A 23,372-nucleotide genomic window follows, 5' to 3' on the forward strand; every position below is an offset into this window, starting at 1 on the left:
TATCATGTTTGGTAAGGTGGAGGGTCAGAGAAAAAGAGGAAGACCACCAGCAAGATTGATTAGCAAAGTTGCAGCATCTATGAACTCGAGCATGGCAACAATTGAGAGGTTGGCCCAGGATTGGGCATTGTTTTGTTCTGCAGTACATAAGGTCACTATGGGTCGATACCGACTCGATGCACCTAACAACAACAACAGCACTGCCTCCCTCTCCGGTGCCCTGTTTCTCCACAGCTGTCCCTTGAGTTCCTGTCCTCAGCAGGGACCTGAGTCCTGGCTGATTGTGATCTCAGGTGGGTGTCTCACCTCTGAGCTCAGTGTCCTGGTGTACAAGGACGCACAGCCCCTCCTCCTGGGCTGGTTGGGAGGAGCAAACAAGGGAGAACAAACAGTATGTGCAAAGGTAGGTGAAGACACCGAGGACCTCCTCCTGGGGAGATGATTGAGGTGCCTGACCTAGTGTGTCAACATCAGCGCTTGGAGCCACACGGGTGTGATGGGACACCTGGCTCGGACCAGTTACAAGATGGACGACAAGCATGACTGTTGGGTCTGTTTTACATATTTGTGCAGAAATTATGAGGTTAGCATATGCAAGATGTTGTCATACACCTTATCTAAGCAGAAATCAGAAGTTGACACTTTCCCTCAGTACGTGCACGATGTAGTGCAGCCACCACCTGTGCAGTTCCAGAACAGGGCCATCCCCAGAGGAGGTCCCACACCCAGTTAGCATCCGCTGCCAGTCTCCCTCCCCTAGTCCTTAGCAACCTGAAGCCTCTTTTCTGTCTCCATGGATTTGCCTTCTTAGACTTGCAGACACAACATGCAGGCTTTTGGGTCTGGCTTCTCTCGCTGAAAGGTCCCTGGGGATACAGATAGTACGCACTTGACTACTAACCTAAAGGCTCATGGTTCACTTTTACCCAGCAGGTCTGCAGAAGAAAGGCCTGGTGATCAAGATTAAAGTCAAGAACACTCTGTATGACAGTTCTGCTCTGTAACACAGGGGTCACCATGAGTTGGAATCAATTCTGCAGCAGAGGCTTTGGTGTTTTGTTTTTGTCTGTTTTGTTTCTTTCAGTTAGCATAATGTCATGAAGCTCATCCATGTTACAAATAATAATTCAGTTTATGGATATAGCATGTTTTATTTATTCAAGCATTCCTCAGTTGATGGATATTTGGGGTGTTTCTAGTTGTGACAGTTGCGGATGGTGAAGCCATGAACATCTGTCTGTAAGTTTGTTTGCTTTTATTAGGGGCAAGAAAGAGTTTATTCAAAGAATCACTACTGTTGTTAGATTTCATCGAGTTGGTTTCCATTCAGAGCGACCCAGTGTCCAGCAGAACAAGACTGCCTGATCCTGTGCTGTCCTCACAGTCATTCGTAGCTGGGTTTGCTCCCATTGTTGTGTCCCTGTATCAGTCCTGATGACACGTCCGAAGTACGTATGACAAAGGCTTGCCTTTCTCTTCTAAGGAGCGTTCTGGCTGTTCTTCCAAGACAGATGTGTTTGTGGCAGTCCGTGGTACTGTCTGTATTTTTCACCAGCAAGTAATTTAAATGTATCAGTTCCTCTTTGATCTTTCTAATTCATTGTCCAGCTTTCACATGCATATGAGGTGCTTGAAAATATCATGGCTTGGGTCAGACACACCTTAGTCCTCAAAGTGACATCTTTGTTTTTAACACTTTAAAAAGGTCTTTTGCAGCAGATTTCTCCAATGCAATATGTTGCCTGGTTTCTTCATGACTATTTGTTGTGGATCCAAGGGAAGTGAAATTCTTAACAACTTTGATGTTTTTACCATTATTGTAATGACCTCCAACGAGATGGACTGCCACCATATCAGTAGTGATCGTGAGGTTGGCCCAGGATTGGGCAGTGTTTCATTCTGTTGTGCTTAGGGTCTCTGAGTCGGTACCGACTCAATGGCACCTCACAACATCATCGTCATGCTGTTTATTGGTCCAATTGTGGGGATGTTTGTTTCCTTTATGTTGTTGTTGTTAATTGCCATCAAGTTGATTCCAACTCATAGCGACCCTGTATAGGGTTTTCAAGGAGCAACTGGTGAGCTTGAACCACCGACCTTTTGGTTCAAACTGACCTTGCAGTCCAGCACATTGCACTAATGCACAGGCACCGCACCAGGACTGCATTCCTTTTAAGTTGAGGTGTGTAGTGGTTACGAATCGGGCTGCAACCCTCAGGGTCAGCAGTTTAAAACTACCAGCTGTTCCACAGGAGAAAGATGAGGCTTTCTGCTCCTGTAAAGATTTACAGTCTTGAAACCCTATACAGGGTCACTGAGTCGGAACCGACTCCACAGCACATAACAACAACAATTCAAGGAAAGCTACATCTTTCTTGATCTTTGATCTTCATCTTAAGTGCTTCAAGTCCTCTTCGCTTTCAGCAACTTAGATTATGTCATCTGCATATAGCAGGTTGTTAATGAGTCTTCCTTCAGTCCTGATACATATTTTCCTAATGCCCAGTTTCTTGGGTTATTTGCTCAGTATACAGGTTGAATAAGTACGGTGAAAAGATAACAACCCTGAGGCAAACCTGTCCTGATTTTAAACCATGTCTTATCTATGCCCTTGTTCTGTTTGAACAACTGCCTCTTGGTCTGTGTACAGGTTCCTCATGAGCAGTTAGTGCCCTGGAATCCCGAGTCTTTGCAATGTTATCCATAAGTTGTTATGATCCACACAATTGGAATAGTCACCTGCGTGTTTGCATTGTCAATAAAGTATAAGTATTTTCTCTGGTAGCTTAGTGGTTACAAATTGGGCTGTTAACCTCAGGGTGAGCAGGTCGAAACTACCAGCTGTTCGCAGGAGAAAGGTGAGGCTTTCTGCTCCTGTAAAGAATTACAGCCTCGGAAACCCTGTGCAAGGTCACTATGAGTCAGAACTGACTCCACGGCACACCACCACCACCACCATTTTCTAATTTCAGGATCCAGCAATGACACTCCTTGTTCCACATTTTCTTCTGAATCTAAATGTGTAGCTTGAATTTTTCGCACTTCTCTGCTGCAACTGCTTTTGAATTATCTTCAGCACAGTGTTATTTGTGTGTAATATTAATGACACTGTTTGAGAATTCCTGCGTTCCCCTGAGCCACCTTTCTTTGGAATGGGCCAAATGTGGATCTGTATGGTCTCCTTGTGTGGCACTGTAGCATCAGCGCTGCCACAAGGTCGGCCATTTGAACCTACCAGCTGCTCCTCGGAAACCCTATCCAGGGTCGCTATGAGTCAGAACCTACTCAATGGCACTTAACCACAGCAACCAGTTGGTTAGCCAGGTAGCTTCTTTGAAATTTCTTGGTGTAGACGAGTGCATCATTTGTTGGAACTTCTCAGTTGTTGTTGTTGTTAGTGTCATTGAGTCAGTTCTGATTCCTAGCGACCCTGTCTTTATAGGGTTTGAACCGTGGACCCTGCAGTCCAGTGTTCACCCTGCAGCGCCACACCAGGACGCTTTCAGTACAGCTGATAGACTTCTGTCAGTATCATTGATGCTTGACCATATGCTGCTGTTGTGAAATGCCACTGCGTCGGTTCCGAGTCCTTAGTGACCTTGTGTAGGGTTTCCAGGGAGCCGCTGATGGGCCTGAACCACTGACCTTGCAGTTCAGACCGACATTGCCGTCCAACAAATTAACCTGTAATGCCACACTGTTTTGGACTTTTACAGGTTACAGCTTGGGGTCAGCAGTGGAGTCTTGGTGGCGCTGTGGGTTAATGCACCGGACTGCAATGTCGGTTTGAACCACTAGCTGCTGTTGGGCAACCCTTTACAGAGTCACTATGAGTCGGAACCAACCCCTGGGCTCTTAACAACAGCAGTGCTCAGGAAGCCTCTTCTTGGCCGGGACCCAAGGCCCCCTTCTTGGGTCCTTGGCCTCTGCTCAGACCAGGCAGTGTTACAGAGCTCATGCAGCACAGCTGAGCAATGCCCAGCGGAAGCCCTCAGCTTTCTTGTTCTCCGGGCCGCCGCCGCTGCATATCCACACTGTCCTATCTGCTACACCCATGAGTTTTGGCATGCAGTGATCTCAGCACCCCAAGGACGCACTCTGCTTCTGGCTCTTCTTGAGTGTAGACATAGGAGTGGAATTGCTAGGTCAGATTTTTCGCTTTTTGAGGAACTGCCAAATTGTTTAGAGCGGCTGCACCATTTCACATTCCCACCAGCAATGCACAAAGTTTCCCGTTTCTCCTCAGTGGGGTGGATACGGTGGTAAATAGTTTTAAAAGCTTCACATTAAGTCTAATGTATAGTACACTTGGAAGTGTCTTTGAAAGCTTGGTAAAAGGGAACGTTGCTGATCAGAATTTTTCAACTAAAGGTGAATTTTGTCTTTGCATAAAGAAAAGTAATGAAAAGACTTAAATCCTGGCCCAGTCCCTCAGGGATGTGGTGGCTCCACCCTGAGGCTGCTCCTGGGAGGAGGGCTCACTCATTTGAATGAAAATACAGTTTGTGGTAAAACAAGAGCGTCCTCTGCGGAAACAGCCCTTCTGCTGCTGTCCCTTCTGTTTGTCCATCCGTCCTGAGAAAGGTTCCAGGCACACATCTTGCCATGCCTTCTTGATCATGGTGACCTGAGGGAATTTCTTTCTCCTCTGATCTTGATGTTATGGTTACGTGCTATCCAGTGAATTCTGACTCCGCCACCCTGCGGAGGGTTTCTGAGGAGCAGCTGGTGGGTTTGAACCGTCGTCTGCCTTGTGGTTAGCAGTCCTGTGCTTATCTTAGCCTGCAGTATCAAAGCAGGAGTCGAGCAGCCTCTAATGGGGCGGTGAGCTGTGTGTCTGTCACTGCCTCCTCCGGGTGGGCCATGATTGTGCCGGGAGCGCTCTCCAGTCGAGCCCTCAGGGGAGAGAACAGGCCACCCTGGATAGAGTTTCCCTTGGGGGCCCGGTGGGTGTGGGCTGCCACACCGAGACTCCTTTCAGAAGGTCATCGATGGATCATTTCTACACTGGACAGAACACCGTGAGTTTTAGCAGGTCATCCCCCCAAGTTGAGTTTAGAATGTTTCCTTCAAGTTCAGTTACCTGTTGCAGTCCTCCTCAGGCATCCACCGGTCCCCTTCCTGTCTCTCTCATTTGGACATTGATTAGAGCCAACAGGATCCTGTGGGAGGTGGTTCTTGCATCTGCCTTGCACCTAGTGTAATGTTTGGGGGTTCATCCATTTGGTAGCCTGTGTTGGGATGGCATTCCTTTGTGGTCAGACAGTATTCCATTGTATGAGTAGGTGACATTTTGTTGCTTCATTCATTGAGGGACCTTTGGGTTGTGTCTACTGTGTGGCTGTCCAGTAGTACTCAGTGAACGTTCATGGATAAGCCTTTGCGTGGACCTAAGTTTCCTATTACATAGGGACCTAGTAGTAGAATTGATCTGTCATGTGGCATGCTGGGGGTTAGGTGGTGGGCCGCTAACTGCAGGATTAGTGGTTCAAACCTACCCACTGTTTACAAAAGATTTACAGTCTTAGAGACACCCTGTATAGGGTTGCTGAGAGTCAGAATCAAGTCAATAGTGGGTTTGGGTTTTGGTTGAATGATAAGTTTCGGTTTGACTGAGCCTGTGGTTTTATTTTGGCTGGGTTTTATTGTAGCAAATAAATCTAAGGAAACATTTGCCATTTTCAGCATTATTAGGTGTACAATTCAGTGACCTTAATTGTATTCATGATGGTATGTAGCCATTACTCTCCGTTCTCTCCCTCCACAGAAATTTGGTCCCCTGTAAGAATATCTTCCCACTCTCAGCCCCCACTCCCAGTAATCACTAATGCATTTGCTTAGTCTGATATTTCATAGCAGTGACACCCTGCAATATTGGTGCTTTTGTCTGACTGTTTTTCCCTCCGCATCATGTTTTCATGATAGCACTGCGATGTCGCATTTACGGCTGAATACCATTCCGCTGCCTGCACATTAGGTTTATCTGCCTCTCTGTGGATGGACACTTGGATTGGCTCCACCTTTTGGTTGTTGCACACAACGCTGCATTAACACTGTGTACCAGTCTCTTGTGCCTGGTTTAAATGCAGCAGATGGTTCATCATTGGCTTTTGACTCGAGACATCAACGAGGCAACTCAAGCACTTAGGATTTAAGTTGGGCTTGAATGAGTTGTTTGAGCAGCAGCAGGCAAGACCCTGTTTTCTCTTCAGGCACGCGCTTATGTTGTTTGTCTGACGTTGTAGCTGTGAGGTACGAAGACCTCAAATGGCCTTAAATAATTTAGAGACAAAATTCAGTTAATGTTCCTAGAAGGCCATTTACTAGAATATTGATTGAAACGTTTCTGTACTTGTCACCTGTAATTTGTTTGAACAAAAATGTCCTGGCTCTGATGAGATATACTGAATTGATGTTGACAATTAAGTCGAGTAACACAGTTCAAACCTTGAATTTCAATTGTGTGGTCACATTTGGTCTTATGTAATCGTTAAGCTCTGGTAGCGTAGTGGTTACGAATCGGGCTGCAAACCACAAGGACAGCAGTTCGAAACTGCCAGCTGCTCTGCGGGAGAAAGATGAGGCGTTCTGCTCCCGTAAAGATTTACAGCATCGGAAACCCTGTACAGGGTCGCTATAAGTCGGAACCAACTCCATGGCACATAACAACAACAACAATCTTTAAGTTAAGTTAAGATTCCTTCTTGACTAAAGTACATAATCAACATTCAAATGCTAGTCAGCGAGAATTCAAGCAAAATAGAACCCGTCTGGGGAGCACGGGGGTATGAGTCTCTGGGCCTGCCATCTCACACACACTCCTCGGGCATGTCCAGGTCTTGGTGTGACTCCAGGTGGAGGACACTTGGAGGTGGACCCAGCCAGCGTGGAGCTGAAGTCACTTGTTACAGACTGTCTGGGATAGCAGGCTTGGTGTGCCCTGGGTGTGGGGTAACAGTGAGGATGGACAAGGCCGGCTGTACTCACATAACGGACTGATAGCTGTGTGTTGTGGACATGACCTCAGGAAGCATTAGGGAGGCAGGTTGGAGACAATACTCCCAAACTCTGGTGGGCTGGGGGTAGGGGTGGGTGGGAGGTGGCATTGGCAGCTTGATGTCATGACCAAGTGTGAGTGCGGGGATCCACAGACCAGAACAGAGCCATGAGGACACATTAAGGGACTCATTGGAAGGTAGAGAGGCCAGTCAGGAGACTACTTCAATGTCATGGTAGAGGAACCGGAAACTTGGGAGGGGGCTGTCTGAGGACAAGAGGCAGCACCGCAATACAGGCAGGCCCAGCATCTGGGGGGCATTTGAGCATCTCTGTAGGGCATACAGCCAGAGAACGTAGCTCGTCTTGGACCTCTGGGAGATTTGGGGACTGGAGGCTTCCTCTTGAGGCCACCTGTGTCGAGTTGGGCAGAGTGGGAGAGCCTGCAGCTGTGGACGCGTCTCCTCATTGAGTCGTGAGCTGTTAGAGCTTCAAGCAGAGTACTCTAGCTGACAGCTGGGCGCCATGGCCTCATCTCAGGGGTGCGACACACTCACAAGAGTGCTCTCTCGGGGTCGAGACTAAAGAATCTGTGAGGGATGCTACTTGAGACTTTGTCAGCTCGGGAGCTTTCCTGTTTCAGTTCTCAATGACCTGGAGTTTGCTCTGCTAAATTAGCCTTGGATCTAACCGTCAGAAAAGCGAGCCACGTGGTCCTTAGGTGTGAGTGAAGACACTTGCCATAGATCAGCAAAAAGTATGTTTTATATTTAATCAGTGAATTTTAGCTGTTTTCACTAACTCCAATACAGACTTTCTTTTGTGAAGATTCTGCAGTTTTAAGTCAGTGCATTGTTTTGTTTCTTTTTACATTTTTTAGAAACTTGCCTTCTTGTTTAACACTCTCTTCAACATTGACTTCTGGGATGGCGTCCGCTAAAATGTGTTTGGTCGTAATTTATAGAAAGAGACGAATAGCATTTTGAAGCAAAAGCGGTGTCTGGATTTTTGTCTTATTTGAGTTGCGATGACTCCCAGATACAGCAGGTAGCATTTGTCTGTGTGTTGAGAATTTCTTGTGTATTACCTTACTTAAACTTTACAATGCCTGTGAGGAGATGGAGGTTTAGCAAAGTTCAGAAACTTATTCAAGGTCCATTTTAAATGCTGATCATTTTGGCCAAAGCTCTTCTGACAAGATAGTGACCATTTCCCCTGGTGAAGCAGAGGGTTTTTCCACTTGTTTTTGTGGGACACTCGCTTACGCCTCACCCCACGCCCAACGAGAACTAACGACACCTGTACTGCTTCCTCCCCAGGTTTGTCTGCAATGAGAGCCCCTTCTGTGCGTTTCGAGGACACCCTTTCTGAGCGTCTGTGAGTCACTTTGGGAGGAGACCGAGTTTTTCCATCTAATGGAGCATTAGCTCATCTGGAATACGGATCACTGCCCTGCACGACTGGAGACTGTCGCTCACAATGTCATCGAACCGGAGCCAGAACCCTCATGGGCTGAAGCAGATCGGCCTGGACCAGATCTGGGACGACCTCAGAGCTGGGATCCAGCAGGTCTACACCAGGCAGAGTATGGCCAAGTCCAGGTACATGGAACTCTACACGTATCCTGCCGTGGGCCTGTGCTGGATGGAGTGTGGGCATCTGACATCAGGGCATGCTTCTCGGACCCTCCTCTGATGTGTCACAGCCCTGCTTTTCAGCTTTCACAATGCACGAATGAATTCGTTTCTTTTCTATGCAAACGAACAGTGATCAAACTGGCTAGTTAGCAGTCCTAAGCCTTGCTGGTCAATTCAGCAGCCTCCGCTGGCCACAAGTGGTTACTTAAACGTAGACTAATGTGGGGAGTCAGTAATTACCTCCTATCATTGTAGAAGCTGTTGGGCGGCACTGGATTGAGCAGGGTCCACAAACCACAGCCAAACCCCCCTGAGCCACTCATCCAAACCACCTGTGGGCACAGCTGAGGCCTGGCCTGTGGTTCCCATCTACAAGGAGAGTGCTTAGAGCCAGTTTGGCAAGGTGACATCATCTGCTCATTAGCCCAGTCTGTGAGGTGTTCTTGAGGTGGGGAACGTGAGAGTTTCTTGGCTCCATTGGTTCATAGGAAATGAAAACTACAGTCAAGCTAGCTCACTAGAGAATAGATTGCTAGGTTTGCCAATTCTAGGAACTTAAAATTGCTAGTTCAGTGGACGGTTAGGGTTCAATATCTCCTATAGACACACTTGCACTGTGAAGTGGTTTTCTTTTTTCTGGTTTTTGGGAGTTTGTTTTGGTTATTGAAATACCATTTAAACATGGACCATTCAGTGACTTTTTAGTATCTTCACAGAATTTTGCAGCCATCTCAACGACTGGGGACTGTTTTTGTCATCCCTAAAAGAAACTTGGACTCCTGACCATTTACTCCCTAGCCCTCCCACCCCCACCCCCCGGCAGCCACTAGTCTACTTTCTGTCTCTGGATTTGCCAGTTCTGGACATTTCATAGAAATGAAATCACACAAGATGTGGTCTTTTGTGACTGGCTTCTTTCACAGCCATTGTGTGGCTACAGCACGTTTTACTTACCTGTTGAACTGTCGGTGGAGCTTAGATTGTTTGCACTTGTATAAAGTATTGTGAGCATCGTGTAAAAGTTCCATGTGTGTTTTCTCTTGGGAATATATCTAGGAGGGGACTTTTGCCTTCTACGTTCTGTGGGCCATTTTTAGAAAGATAACTGTCTTCACCAAATGAAATGGTATTGTTCTACCAAGAGGCCTGTGCCTTGCAAGGTGCAGTGGGGTTTTTATCATTATTTAAGATTCTTATAAGCAGTAGAACTGAAAGTGATGACTTACAGATTAAGAGAAAGAAGGTGCCAGGCGTATTTCTGGTCTTAGAAAGAGAACCCTATGGGGGGAGGGGGGGCGGTGTGCCACCGAGTCGGTTCCCACCCGGAGCGATGCTGTACAGAGTTTCCAAGGCTGGAGATATGTACAGGAACAGAAAACCTCTTCTTTCCTCTGCAGAGCAACTGGTAGATTCGAACTGCTGGCCTTGCGGTTAACAGCCTAGCTCGTAATCCACTGTGCTACCAGAACTCCACTACTGTGTAGAGAGGAAATTTCATTGTTGATGCCTCTATGGAGAGTGTTCATGTCATCTGTTTTGGAAGAAGTGCAGCCAGAGTGCTCCTTGGAGGCCAAGATGGCTAAGCTTCGTCTCTCCTACTTTGGACATATTGTCCGGAGGAAACAGTCGCTGGAGAAGGATGTCATGCTGGGTAGGGTGGAGGGTCAGAGAAAAAGAGGAAGACCCCCAACTAGATGGATCATTTTAGTTGTTTGGATACTTGCAATTTTAATTTTTTGAAGATTACTGCTTTAAATTGGTTATTCTTTTCCTTCCAGTTTTGTCTGAGAAGATAACTGCTTTATGCACTCAGTAAAATTGGCAAATCTGAGCTGTCTGATGGCAAAAGATGGTGTTTGGCTTGTCAGTATTTGCTGATAGATCTGTGTACACTCAGGGTGTTACTGTTGTTATGTGTCATCTAGTTGGTTCTGACTCACAGCAACTTTGTATAGGGTTTGAGGAGCAGCTGGTGAGTTTGAACCGCCGATCATGTATACTCATGAGACATCCATATTGTCACGAAAATGTCCACGTTGGCATACGTGCACATTCACCAAGAATTTTGTTACCATGAAAAGCATTTCTGGAAATTTTGGAATTGTCTTCAAAATTAGCATCACATTATTTTGAGAAATTGCAAATTTGAGAAATTGCAAATGGAGACTGTTTCATTCTTGAAGATGTTCTGATGTGTTTTCGTCATAAAGTAGGTGACTAGATTACATGTCAGGTTTTGTCACAGGGCCTGTGGTCACTTGGGTCCTCTAATGAAAAACCCATGTTAACTGTAGACCATGTTTTTATGTGCTAGAAATTGTATAAGGTCTAGCTGATTGCTGACCAGATCCTCGTGGGATTTATTTTCTGTGAATTGTGGTGATGGTGTGGTTGTGTGCCATCGAGTTGGTTGTGACTCAGAGACCCTGTGTAGGGTCTAAATCTCTACGGGAGCAGAAACCCTCATCTTCCTCCTGAAGAGTGCTTGGTAGACCCCATGTCTGTACCTCGCATTTAGCACCCAGTTGGCAGTCCACTGCGTCACCAGGACTGGTGTTTCTGTGGCTAGTAATGACGTTTTGAAACAAAATACTAAACTTTCCATACTAACTCTGCTACTTCTTGCCTATAGCCTACTCGAATCGCATGTTTCAACCCTGATTGAGAACAGTTTTTGTAAATCTGTCTTATTCTTTCCAATTTTCATTAAAGATATGGGGCACACTGCTCCGTATCCAAGCTTGTTTTCACAGCATTCTAGCCCACCCTGCGTTAACTCTGTGCAGTGATGGCTAGTGGGGGTCCTGTGGGGAGGGTGTGTGACAGGGATGTGAGAGGGATCCGCCACATATTCTGAGGGGGGAGGTGATAGGGATGCTCCACACTGCTCTAATGAGAAGGTCATGTGTGATCGAGTCGCCCCATGTGCTGTGGTGAGGGTGGGTGTGATGGAGCCGTCACACTCTGTGGTGAGGGTGTGTGGCAGGAACGCCCCGCGTGCCATCCTTAGCGTGAGTCTCAGGTCAGGAGGTGCTTTGGGTCCAGAGTCACTCTCAGAGCTGGGAACACATCAGCTTTTAGGGGAGGGGAGCGGAGCGGGTGACAAGGGAGGAGCCAGGGGCTTGACAGCCTGTCTGTCTAGGGACACAGAAACAGCACACTCTCAGGAAAGGGGTCCACATTGGGGTGTGAGGTACCTCTGCGGGTGGCTTCTGTAACAGAAACACGACTTTATCACAAAGTACGCGTTTTTCTTGCTGCTCCGACTCAAAGAGTGGCAAGTCGGGGAGGGAAGGACACTTAGGCAGAGAAAAACATCTCAGGACATCTCCACACCCCATAAATCTAGACGTCTCCACACCCCATAAATATAGACATCTCCATACCCCATAAATCTAGACATCACCACACCCCGAAATCTAGACATCTCCACACCCCGAAGTCTAGACGTCTCCACATCCCCGAAATCTAGACGTCTCCACACCCATAAATCTAGACGTCACCACACCCCATAAATCTAGACGTCTCTGAACCCCGTAAATCTAGACGTCTCCACACCCTGAAATCTAGACGTCTCCACACCCCATAAATCTAGACATCTCCAAACCCCATAAATCTAGACATCGCCACACCCCGAAATCTAGACATCTCCACACCCCGAAGTCTAGACATCTCCTTGGACAAGCCCATCCACAGACACGTGGAGGTTTTTATTTCCCCTTGGACCACAAAGTTGGTTTGAACTGAAGGTTGGTGGTTCAAACTCACTCCCTGCTCCTCAGAAACCCTGTTAAGGGTCTCTCTGAGTTGGAACCTTAACAACAAGAAGCAACAGCGCTGTGAGCTCAGTTCCTCTTCTGCTTGGCTGTTTTCAGAGCCTTTTTATCGCCAGCCAGGACACTGAGGACATATGACTGCTCATCCCTTGGGCAGCCATGGCCCAGGCCCGTCCAGTCTCGCTCAGCCTCTGCACTGGTGTTCCTGATGCGAAGCGCGCTCCCTGAGCTCACTGTCCACCTGCCGTGTATGCACTGTGCTTTGTGAGGGCCGTGTGCTCAGCTAGCCCAGCTGTGCAGATGTGCACTTGGTAGCCTTGCTCAGTGGCTGGGTTCCTGCACGAGGCCCTAGCGGCCTTTCTCTTTGGTTTGCTCTACACAGTCCTCCCCTTGCCTTTATAAACCCAAGCCCAAGCCATTGCCATTCAGCAAATTTCAGGCCATCGGCACCGCATTAGACAGACAGGCAGACGGTACCTTAGAGCTTCTGGGACTGGAAATCTTTTCCCAGAACAGGTAGCCTCAGCACCTCCGGAGTGGCTGGTGGATTCGAACTGCCGGCCTTGTAGCTAGCAGCCTGGTGCTTAACCCACCGTGCCACCAGGGCTCCTTCTTTGCGTTATGTTGTTGTTTAGTGCCATTGAGTGGGTTCTAACTCAGTGTCCCTATATAGGGATTTCCAAAGAGCACCTGGTGAGTTTAAACCTCTGACCTTGCCACCAGAGATCCGTGACGGCCCGCCCACATCCTGGCACTTTCATTCTGGGGTCTCGGCTTTGCTCACATCAAGTAAATTTGAAGCATAGAAGGTTTTTCCCAAATCTAACTTACTGTCCTCATGTCTAGGGGTCCCGGTGGCACGCTGTAGGACAAGTTGCAGGACCGCAAGGTCGGTTTGAACTGAAGGTTGATGGTTCAAGCTCACCAGTTGCTCCTTGGAAACCCTATATTGGGTCATTATGGGTCAGTACCGACGCGACAGCTCTTAACAGCAACAAAGAATAGTCCTCATGTACACAGTTATACCAGCTTCCAAAGTGAGGTGCTGAAGAGCAGAGCCAGCTCACAAAAAGAAGTGTGCAAGCCAGTAAGCACATGACTGATGGCTGGTCAGGCTAGAAATGATTTTAAAACAAAACTTCATTCAAACTGGTTCTTCCCTCTTGGGTCATGCTTGATGAAGTGAAAGCAGAACAGACCTGAATTTGTAAAATGACCATAAACCCAAGTGATAACCAAAGGGGAAAGTTACAGGCTGGTGCCACACTAGAACCCTGTTGTTGTTGTTAGGTGCCGTGGAGTCGGTTCCGACCCATAGCGACCCTGTACAGGGTTTCCGAGGCTGTAAATCTTTATGGGAGCAGAAAGCCTCATCTTTCTCCCGCGGAGCAGCTGGTAGTTTCGAACTGCTAACCGTGCGGTTCACAGCCCGATTTGTAACCACTATGCTACCAGAGCTCCTTAGAACCCGAGTCTCCCTCTTAGAAAACAAAGGCAGCAGGCACATGGCACAGCCACCAAATCTCTTGATCATCAGAGACAGTGTCCACCTCTGAGATGGCTGGTGACCACGCAGGTGTGAGTGTGTATTATCTCCCACCTCAGGCTCCTGGCAGGGCTCACCCCTCGGCCGAATGTCCCCTTCCCATGTGCCCATTCTGGTTCGCATTCTCCTCCACCCAAAGCCCCTACAGCCACTGTCGGAAAGTGCAATGCGTGCTGGCTGCTCCAGTACTTTAGAAAGATTGAGGAACGCATTTCCGAAGACCTGGTCTTACACGTGCCCTGTGGCCCGCAAGTGCTTTTAAACTTTTAACTAATTTTCTTCTAAGGAAATGGTATACACACAAAGCTCTCCAGTAGACTTTCTACTAGGAACTAATGAAAGAGACCAGGGCTGCTGACTGGCCATAGCAAGTCACGTGGCAGGGTTCAGCTCTGGGAACCTGGGTCAGGGAGGGTTTTCAAAGGTTCAGCTAGACTTTCAGATTTTTGGCACAGAGCATGTATCTTAAGATACTGCATATTAATTTTTATTGCCTTTATTTCCTTCTGCAAATACAAATCCTAATTGTACTTGCAAAAATTTGTCTCTATGTTTTCTTACTGACCTGGTACTTTATATATATATATATACACTTGTCGAACTGGTGTTGCATTTGTAGGGTCAGCACTGGACTGAACCACAAGGTCAGCAGTTGAAACCCAGCAGCTATTCCTTAGAAAACCCTATACAGGGTCCCTGTGAGTCAGACCCAGCTCGACGGCACACAACAACAACATGTATCAATTAATGTTGTTATTGTTGAGAATGTATACTGCAGAACGCAGCACCACTCCACACTTCCTCCTCCTTAGACACCTCTGATGACATTCTCTGAGCTGTGTGAGCGTGCTCCGCCTCCTTTCTGAGTTGCCCCTCCCCCATGGACATCCACCCTCTGCCCCCTACACTTCATGTCTGATCTTTTGAGTTGCTGGTGTCGGTTTGATCCACATAACAAACTCACTGCCATGAAGTCGGTTCTGACTCACAGTGATCCAATAGGACAGAATAGAGCTGTGCCCCTTTGGGTTTCCAAGACCCTCAATCCTAACAGGAGCAGGCAGCCTTGTCTTTCTCCCCTAGAGCAGCTGGTGGGTTCAAACTGCCAACCTTGAGGTTAGTGTCCCGACTTGTAACCTAATACATATAACCAAGGCTCCTTCTGATCCCATGTAGATCACCTTATCAAGGCAGCCATCTTGACTTGATCAGGTAAACTGACTTGGTTTCAAGAGGGGCCTCAGGGGAAATTTTTGATTTAAGGTTTAAAGAGACTCTCAGAGCAATAGTTTCAGGGATTCATCCAACTTTCTTGGCTCCAGACAGTCTGGATTTCATGAGAAGTTGAAATTCCTTTCTGCATTTTTCCCCTTTCAGGACCCCTCTGTAGAGTCTTCGAACTGATCTGGCGCTCTGAAAGTAGACTTTGTGTCTGTCTGTCTGAAAGCATACAGCAGTTACTATTGCATAGTTGCCTGAAAATGACTTTCTTTATTTGCAACATTGTGGTCTGCTCAGCTTTTCTTCTCCAATTGCTGCTGTGTGTGTATTCTGCAGTGAGTGACTTACAGTGAGACTTGAGTCTGTCATCATCAGCTGCACTCTGCCTGCATTTAGATGCCTTGCTGAGTGTGGGTTGACCAGGCGCTGATAGGAGTCGGGACTGACTCCCACAACAGCATAGGGTGAGGGTCTGCTCCTCTTCCTCCTAACTGAGCCCCCCACCCCACCCCCCATATTTCTCAGGAGCGTATGGTGCTGCTTACTTTTTGTGTAGTCTCTTTAGATGCCATGACTTGCTCTTATACTGGGAGACTAGACTTCGGTTCTAATATTTCAGAGCTGGGCATCACACCAGATTTGTTGGTCCCGTCTTTCATTTGTAACTTCCTCTTTGTACCACTTGCTGAAGTCTCCTCACAGGGTGGTTTCCCACAAGCTCAGCCTCACCCAGAGCTCTGACCTCACCATCCTCCTTCAGGTCCTTCCCTGGCTGTGTGGCCCCCACATCCCAGGGGCTTGGGGACATCTGCACTGTTGGTGCTGGGAGTGAGCTTGTGTCTCCATTCAAGCTCTAGCGCGTCTCTGTTGCTGTGTCGGAAACGTAGTGATAATTAAACACAAGAATGTGTGGTTTTCCTTGACTGTCCTCCAAGCCACGTGTACAACTACTGTACCAGCGTGCACCAGTCAAACCAGGCTCGAGGGGCCGGTGTCCCTTCCTCCAAGTCTAAGAAGGGGCAGACACCCGGAGGGGCCCAGTTTGTCGGCTTGGAGCTATACAAACGTCTTAAGGAGTTCTTGAAGAACTACTTGACAAATCTTCTTAAGGTAAGATGTTTTCCAGTGTACTGAGCATTTCTACAAAAAGACTAAAGTCTAACTGGCTGCCTTGAGCACAGATCCCCTGTGTACTGGCTGAGTGCTGCTGGGTACGGAGTCTCTGTCTGTCTGTGTTCACAACCTTGTTAAATGGGGAGGTTTTGATCCCTGTGCCATCTAGTACCTTTCCTTACATTGTTAACCACGTTGTGTTTGGTTGTTCTAGCCTATGATTGTGTGTTGGAGTCTTCTGTGTTTTATTTGTAAAGTGTGTTGTTTTGTGTCAGACACAAACATTTGTAAGCCCTCTCTCTAACAGCATGTCACCTCCTGATCTGGAAGTCCGGAACACTTGTCCTGAGTATATGTACATATTTAATACCGTGAACACAGATCCAGTTTAATTTGTGATGAAAGATTTTCATCCACATTCTGTCTTCCATCTCAAGTTCCATAGTTCCATATTCTTGTGAGAACTGGTCTTTATGCAGGATGATTGAAAGCCCTCCACTCCAACACCATCTACCTCAGTATATTTCAATGGAATGGGGTTTTGTTCACGGTCTCTCTAACTCACTGTGTGTTAAGCTCTAGTTGCCATACTTGTAGGATGGAGAAGATCTGATGGATGAGAGCGTCCTCAAGTTCTACACTCAGCAATGGGAAGACTACCGGTTCTCAAGCAAAGTGCTGAACGGGATCTGTGCCTACCTCAACCGACACTGGGTCCGCCGCGAGTGTGACGAGGGCCGGAAAGGGATCTATGAGATTTACTCAGTAAGGACACACGCCGTGCCCTCCTAGAGCGAGCAGGGGGTCGGGACCGGGACCCTCAGCATAGGAGGCACATTTCCTGGTTTTGATCCCTCAGTAAAGGGTTCTGGGACACTGGCACAGTACATCTCCCTCAATTGTGTGACCCGAGGTAAGGGTGACCGATGGCTCCTTGGTGCGGTCGCTAGGGTGCACCAGGACGTGCCCATTATCCCCCTTTGAGGCCTGAGTGACAGGGTTGGACGTTAGATGTTCCATCAGTGCGAGCAAACACTGTTGGAAGTGAAAACAACTTCCTCGTTGGTCATATGGACCAAATGGATGTGCTCTAAGAAAAGCGTGTCAGTCTCAGCAAAATATGATCAACACAAGGCACTTTCTGAGATAATATATAAAATTTTAAATTACTGTAGTCGTCTTTCACAGTTTAAAAAGTCCACGTATCTACGTTCTTAGATGTTTTTAAGTCAGCTTCATTGAGGAGCAGTTTATGTAAAATCTACAGTACCCACTGAAGGCATACCGTGAGATACGGCACTGTGTGCCCACTCGTGAGAGAGCCAGCACCACGAAGCTACTGGATTTCGTGGATTTTGATGACCTAAGGAGCCCTGGTACCGTGGTGGGTTACGAGCTGAGCTGCTCACACAAGGTCAGCAGTTCAGTCTACCAGCACTCCATGGACGAGGAGGCTTTCTGCTCCGATAAGGTTGACAACCTCAGAAACCTTGTACAGGGTTGCTGGGAGTCAGAACCAACTCCACAGCACACCACCCCCACCACCAAGGAACATTATAGATGAAATCCATTGTTCTTTGAGCTGATGGATCTTCTCTGTAAATCCAGATTTTTGTTTTACTATGTAGCCGTTAAAATGCAAATAAAGAATGCATTGCTACATTGATAACTATTGAAGGTTTTAACATGACAGCAGCATTGCAGTCTGTCACGTGGCAGGACTGTCTCCAAGCTCGCAGCTAGCTCCATGAATAAATGTACTGTGGAGTTGGAGTTACGTACTTTAGGTAGGATCAACACTGGCCTGCTAACCACAAGGTGGGCAATTCAAACCCACCAGTGCTCCTCAGGAACTCTATACAGGGTCACTGAGAGTCAGAAGCCACTCAGTCACAAGTATGACTTCAATCTTGCAAACCATAGAGCTCAGATGCTTTTCCTTTTCCTTTTTCAGCTTGCATTGGTGACTTGGAGAGACTGTCTGTTCAGGCCATTGAATAAACAGGTACCTGTTTGTGTGTGTGTACACATATGTACGTATGTGTGAGTATGTACGTGTGTAGGTCTGTGCATGAGCATGTGGGGAGGTATGTGTACATATGAGTGCATGCATGTGGGGAGGTGTGTGTGTGTGTACCTGTGAGTGGGTGCATGGGGGGGGGCTGTGCACAGGTGTGTGGGGCCGGGTGTGTGCATACATGTGAATGAGTATGTGTGTGGAGCTATGCATAAGCATGTAGGAGGTGTGGGGGTGTGCTGACGTGTGGGTATGCATACTTGTGATAAGTAAGTTGGATGTTTTCCTTTGAAATTCCCTCACAAGTTCACTTCTTGGCCTTTATGATTTTTGTTCCTTTGCGATGTGTCAGAAGATTTGTAGATTTGAGTGCTTGAGTGACGTGTAGCGGTTGTGGTGTGTGTACTAGACTATGTAACCTGTCTCTCTCTCGATAATCTTTATTCTTTCTAAAGGTAACAAATGCTGTTTTGAAATTGATTGAAAAGGAAAGAAATGGTGAAACCATCAATACAAGACTGATTAGTGGAGTTGTACAGTCTTACGGTAAACAGTTTCTCTTTATTTACTCAGCATTTTCCTATCAAATGGCGCTCCAACAAAATCAGATTCAACTATTTCGGTATTATCAAGACTATTGTTATCATGTACAAAGGCAGTTACAATTCCATGTCAACATGATTCTCGTTGATTTTTGCTATCCTCAAAGTTATTTTGCTTCTTTGAGGAAATTTTGATGGAACAAACAGTTGAGTTCCATCTTTCTGTCACAATAAAGGACTAATCAGGAATATTGGTGGATAGTACAGAGACTATCGGTAATGGAGTGGCATGAGAACCAGAAATCTGTTTCCATTTGAAAATTTGAGGTAGCATAGTGGTTACGAATCGGGCTGTGAGCCGCAAGATCAGCAGTTCGAAACTACCAGCTTGTTCCGCAGGAGAAAGATGAGGCGGTCTGTTCCTGTAAAGATTTACAGCCTTGGAAACCCTGTACAGGGTCGCTTTGGGTCGGAACCGACTCCACGGCACATAACAACAACAACCACAAAATCAGTACATTAGAGTAGTACAATATTTTTAAAACAAGGGAGAGATTCTGAGAGCTTAACATTTCTTCAGTAGGTTCAAATTAGTCATTTTTACTGATTTTTTTTTTTTTTCCCCTAAGTAATGCATTTGTCTTCAGTGAAGGCTTGCCACAGCAGTTTAGGGTTCCATTCAGTGATCGCCACACAGAGTGCTTGGGGACAGAGATTACACTTCACAGTGTGAAAGTTCCCACACGGAGCGCTCGGGGACGGCACTTACACACTTCACAGCCTGAACACTCTTGTGATCTCAGTTCTGGTTGTTCCATCTCCATTCATTTAGTTGGCCTCTCCCCTTCTTAATGTTTGTTTTAAAGTCATTATTTATATTGTTTTTAAGTTTTTGGAACTATGAAAGTTCTCTAAATGAACTTCTTGTGCACTTTGGAAACTGCCTGACCCTAGATCAGAGTTACTTAATTTTCTACATCCCAGATCTCTTTTTTTCTTTTATTAAAACAGTGCAGTTTAACCTTTAGGAGTACAGGATTTTTCTGATGCCCTCCCACTTGAGTTACCATTTGTAACAACTGAAGGCTACATGCAGAGAATGGGGTGATTAAAAGGTGGTTCCTGTCTCTTGCAGTGGAATTGGGGCTCAATGAAGATGATGCATTTGCCAAGGGTCCTACGCTAACTGTGTATAAAGAATCCTTTGAATCCCAGTTTCTGGCTGATACTGAGCGGTTCTACACGAGGGAGAGCACGGAATTCTTGCAGCAGAACCCAGTCACTGAGTACATGAAAAAGGTAAGCACAGCAATGTTGAGAGTGTGCAGGAGGAAAGCCCCTGACTGGTGAGGAGCAGGCCTGTCGGAGAGGGATGTGTCCCATTTCTGCCCACTTAAGAGCCCACGGGAGCCCAGGTGTTCCACTGTGAGAGTCAGGGAGAGGGGCCACTTGGAAGATGTGAATGTTCTCTGCTTGGCAAGCTTCCTGCCTTGGTTTCCCTCTGAAGAGTTTGCAGAGTCGGACTGAGCCAGGGGGCCAGCATTGTTCTGCACACTAACCCCAGTCAGGGTCGGCCGAGCGGTTGCTGTGCACCAGTCCAGCTGTCTTTACAAAACAAGGTGATGGGCAGAACTGTCGACCCCTGGCCTGGACGTGCTGGGCCTGCCAAAAGCCCTCCTCTGATTTCCAGTGGCCACAGGAGAGCGTATGGGCCCTGCACAGCGATTCCCTGAGGGAGGTGGTGAGCGTGTGCAGTGTCGACACACCGACCTCTGCTGTTTCAGAATTCCCAGCGGTAGGACCACTCACGAGGACGCTAGGGAGCTGTCGTTCTCTGGGGCCATTGCCAGCTTGAAGTGGCTTTGGCATGCTGACCCATGGCTGAGTCTCCAGATCGCCCTTGACTTCCTGTTGAGGGTGTGGGCGCACAGGGTCCCAGGTCACATCTCGTGGCGTACACTGTGTAGGTGAGGCAGGGAGCGCTGGGGTGCTTGTCGTCTTGTTCAGCACCTGGTGAAGCCCAGTCCTGTCTCTGGTGGGCGACAGGACTGCCTTAGCTCTCCCCAGTTTACAGTCAGGAGCAGACCCAGTGAAAGTGCTACTGCTAGCATTCCATTTTGTACCTACACAGGTTCACTCACTCCGACTAAACCGTTCTAAACATCTCTGCAGTCTGTTCCAACTCAGCCACCCTGTGTAGGGCTTCTGAGGCATTAAATCTTTGCAGGAGAAGAATGACTAGAAATTCTCTCAGCTGTGTACTTTGTTAAGGGTGCCATGAGAAAAATGATGTTGAGGTCAGAGCTAATAACAAATTTTTAGCAAAACTCAAGTGGACATTTTTCTGAATCATTGAAGCTTTGCAACAAATGTACAGGAATGCTGCCCCACAGAAAACGAAGAGTTTTAGATGGCCCAAGTGCTGTAAGAAAGGTTGAAAAGACCTCAAGAGAGGGCAGATGGCAACCTTGATGACTGGAGACATTGTGCCTCAAGTCCAGAAACAGGTGGACCAGTTGGCTCTGCTGAGGAGGCGGGGCCATCACTGCTGGGACAGTTACTGAGGAGGCGGGGCCATCACTGCTGGGACAGTTCCAGTTATAAGCGAATCATTTGGCCTCAGCAAAGCTTTCAGCTCGATGGGTGGCAAGAACATGCAGGATCAGCTAGCTCAAAGAGCTGATCTCTCCATCAGTCTTGTAAGCTAATGAAGGTGAGTTTATGAAACTTTGTAACCTCCAGCAAGTCTTAGATTGACCAATGCAATCCAGAGAGCCAGCTCCAATCAAAACAGTGGAATCTCACTTTAACTCAAGGCAGAGGTCCACTCAGAAGGTTTTGTTTTTTGGGGATTCCAAAAGGATGAACTTGTAAGGACATAGGACAGTCTTAGTATGGATATGTTTTAAGAAAATGGAAAACTATATTGACGGGGAACAGGCTAGAATTTTTTCTCCCATCCCAACAATGCACTTGCTCATTCTGTACAGTAGTAAAGACCATTCTACGAGAACTTCACTGGGAAGCCTTAACCCCATCCACCCTAGAGCCTGATCCTGCCTCTTAAGACGTCATTTAGTTACCCAAACTCAAAGAACATTTAGAAGGAAGGAACCCAGTTTGAGTCCTTGAAGATCCCCAAGCTGCCATTTTGTCATAGTATGAAATGAAAAAGCACAGAGTTCTTCAGGGAAGGGTTCGAAAGATGCAAAATGACCCTAGATGGAGGAGGCTCTGTTGAGAAACGAGAATTCCACATTTGGATTTTTGTTTCATCAAGGAGTACTGTGACTCCGTAGCAGTCCTTTGGGACTGATCCTCGTCCAAGTCCTTGGTGTGGCACTTGGTGGCTGGGGTCAGTGTCTGCTCCATATTTGTCTGTGGACCTGACCTACTGGACAGAACTGGGCCACCCACACCTCCAGGTACTCACTGTCTGAAATAAGAGTACCAACCCAAAACAACCATTGAACAACCATGGCACAATCGCTCTGGGCAGCATCTGGGGCCTGAACATGTAGTTGTAGTTGGAAAAGGCCCCATATCCTCACGAACCGGGGTCCCCTTTGTTTGGGGTAGGTGACTGAGACTATCTGAGCTGTAACAAATCTACACGATGATTTGTGGCTTTCTGGTGAATGCGCTGGACTGCAGAGCAAGGTGTGCAGTTCAAGCTCACCAGCTGCTCCTGAGAAACCCTATACAGGGTCACTGGGAGTCAGAAACGACTCGACAGCACTTAACAACAACAGAGGAGATCTCGTAGTTCAGTGGGTTAAGCACCGAGCTGCTAACCACAAGGTCAGTAGTTCAAGCCCACCAGCTGTTGCAAGGAAGAGAGATGAAACTGGTTACTCCCATAAAGCTTTACAGTCTCAGAACCCTTTAGGAGCGGTCCCACTCTCCTACAGAGTTGCTGTGAGTCGGGGGTGAGGGGATAGCAGTAGGCTTCAACATCTCTGCGTTTCTAATGTCCCAGCGTGACGCTGTAGGATAAGCACTGGACCACAAGGTCAGCAGTTCAAATCCACCATCCACTCAGGTACCTTATACAAGGTCACCATGAGTTGGAACTGACTTGAAAGCACTGAACAACAACAGAATCATTAAGAAAACACTGTAAAATGTGCCCTACTTCCTTAGTTTGCTCGCCTTTTCTGCAAGCTGCTCCTGATAGAGCTGGTGTTGGATTCCATGCATCCTTTTGCATGGGGTCGTGCTCTGATCACGAGTTTGTGGGCACAGAGTCCTTCTTAGCCCACGGTGCCAAATGCAGCCAGCCTGTCACCTTGTGCAGAGGAGAAGGTTCAGGGCCCTGCGGAGCGGGCACAGTGTTGCTGTCTAGGACATAGGAAGGGGAGTCCCCACCCTCTGAACACAAACGGCCTCATCTTGTTCTGCAGAGGGTGATGCTGGCTGTGGAGAGCAGCAGTGTCTACAGCCATCATGCTAGGGGGCATGGACAGACAGACAGAGCCCTCCTAGGGGGCAGGGGACATGGGGCATGGACAGACAGACAGAGCC

The 23,372-nt window shown here is 47.4% G+C and overlaps 1 protein-coding gene across 1 annotated transcript in view; it reads left to right on the forward strand.

The window, feature by feature from the left end:
- The first annotated feature begins 8,475 nt into the window (after positions 1 to 8,475).
- CUL1 (cullin 1) overlaps positions 8,476 to 23,372 on the forward strand; it is a 38,049-nt gene continuing 23,152 nt past the window's right edge. The window contains exons 1-6 of the mRNA XM_006861202.1: positions 8,476 to 8,615; positions 16,112 to 16,286; positions 16,887 to 17,054; positions 18,244 to 18,294; positions 18,762 to 18,852; positions 19,984 to 20,147. Of these exons, the coding sequence (XP_006861264.1) occupies positions 8,476 to 8,615; positions 16,112 to 16,286; positions 16,887 to 17,054; positions 18,244 to 18,294; positions 18,762 to 18,852; positions 19,984 to 20,147 (789 nt within the window). The remainder of the gene's footprint in view (positions 8,616 to 16,111; positions 16,287 to 16,886; positions 17,055 to 18,243; positions 18,295 to 18,761; positions 18,853 to 19,983; positions 20,148 to 23,372) is intronic.

This window comes from Chrysochloris asiatica, unplaced genomic scaffold, assembly GCF_000296735.1.
Source record: "Chrysochloris asiatica unplaced genomic scaffold, ChrAsi1.0 scaffold00041, whole genome shotgun sequence".
In the NCBI taxonomy this organism is placed as follows: Eukaryota; Metazoa; Chordata; class Mammalia; order Afrosoricida; family Chrysochloridae; genus Chrysochloris; species Chrysochloris asiatica.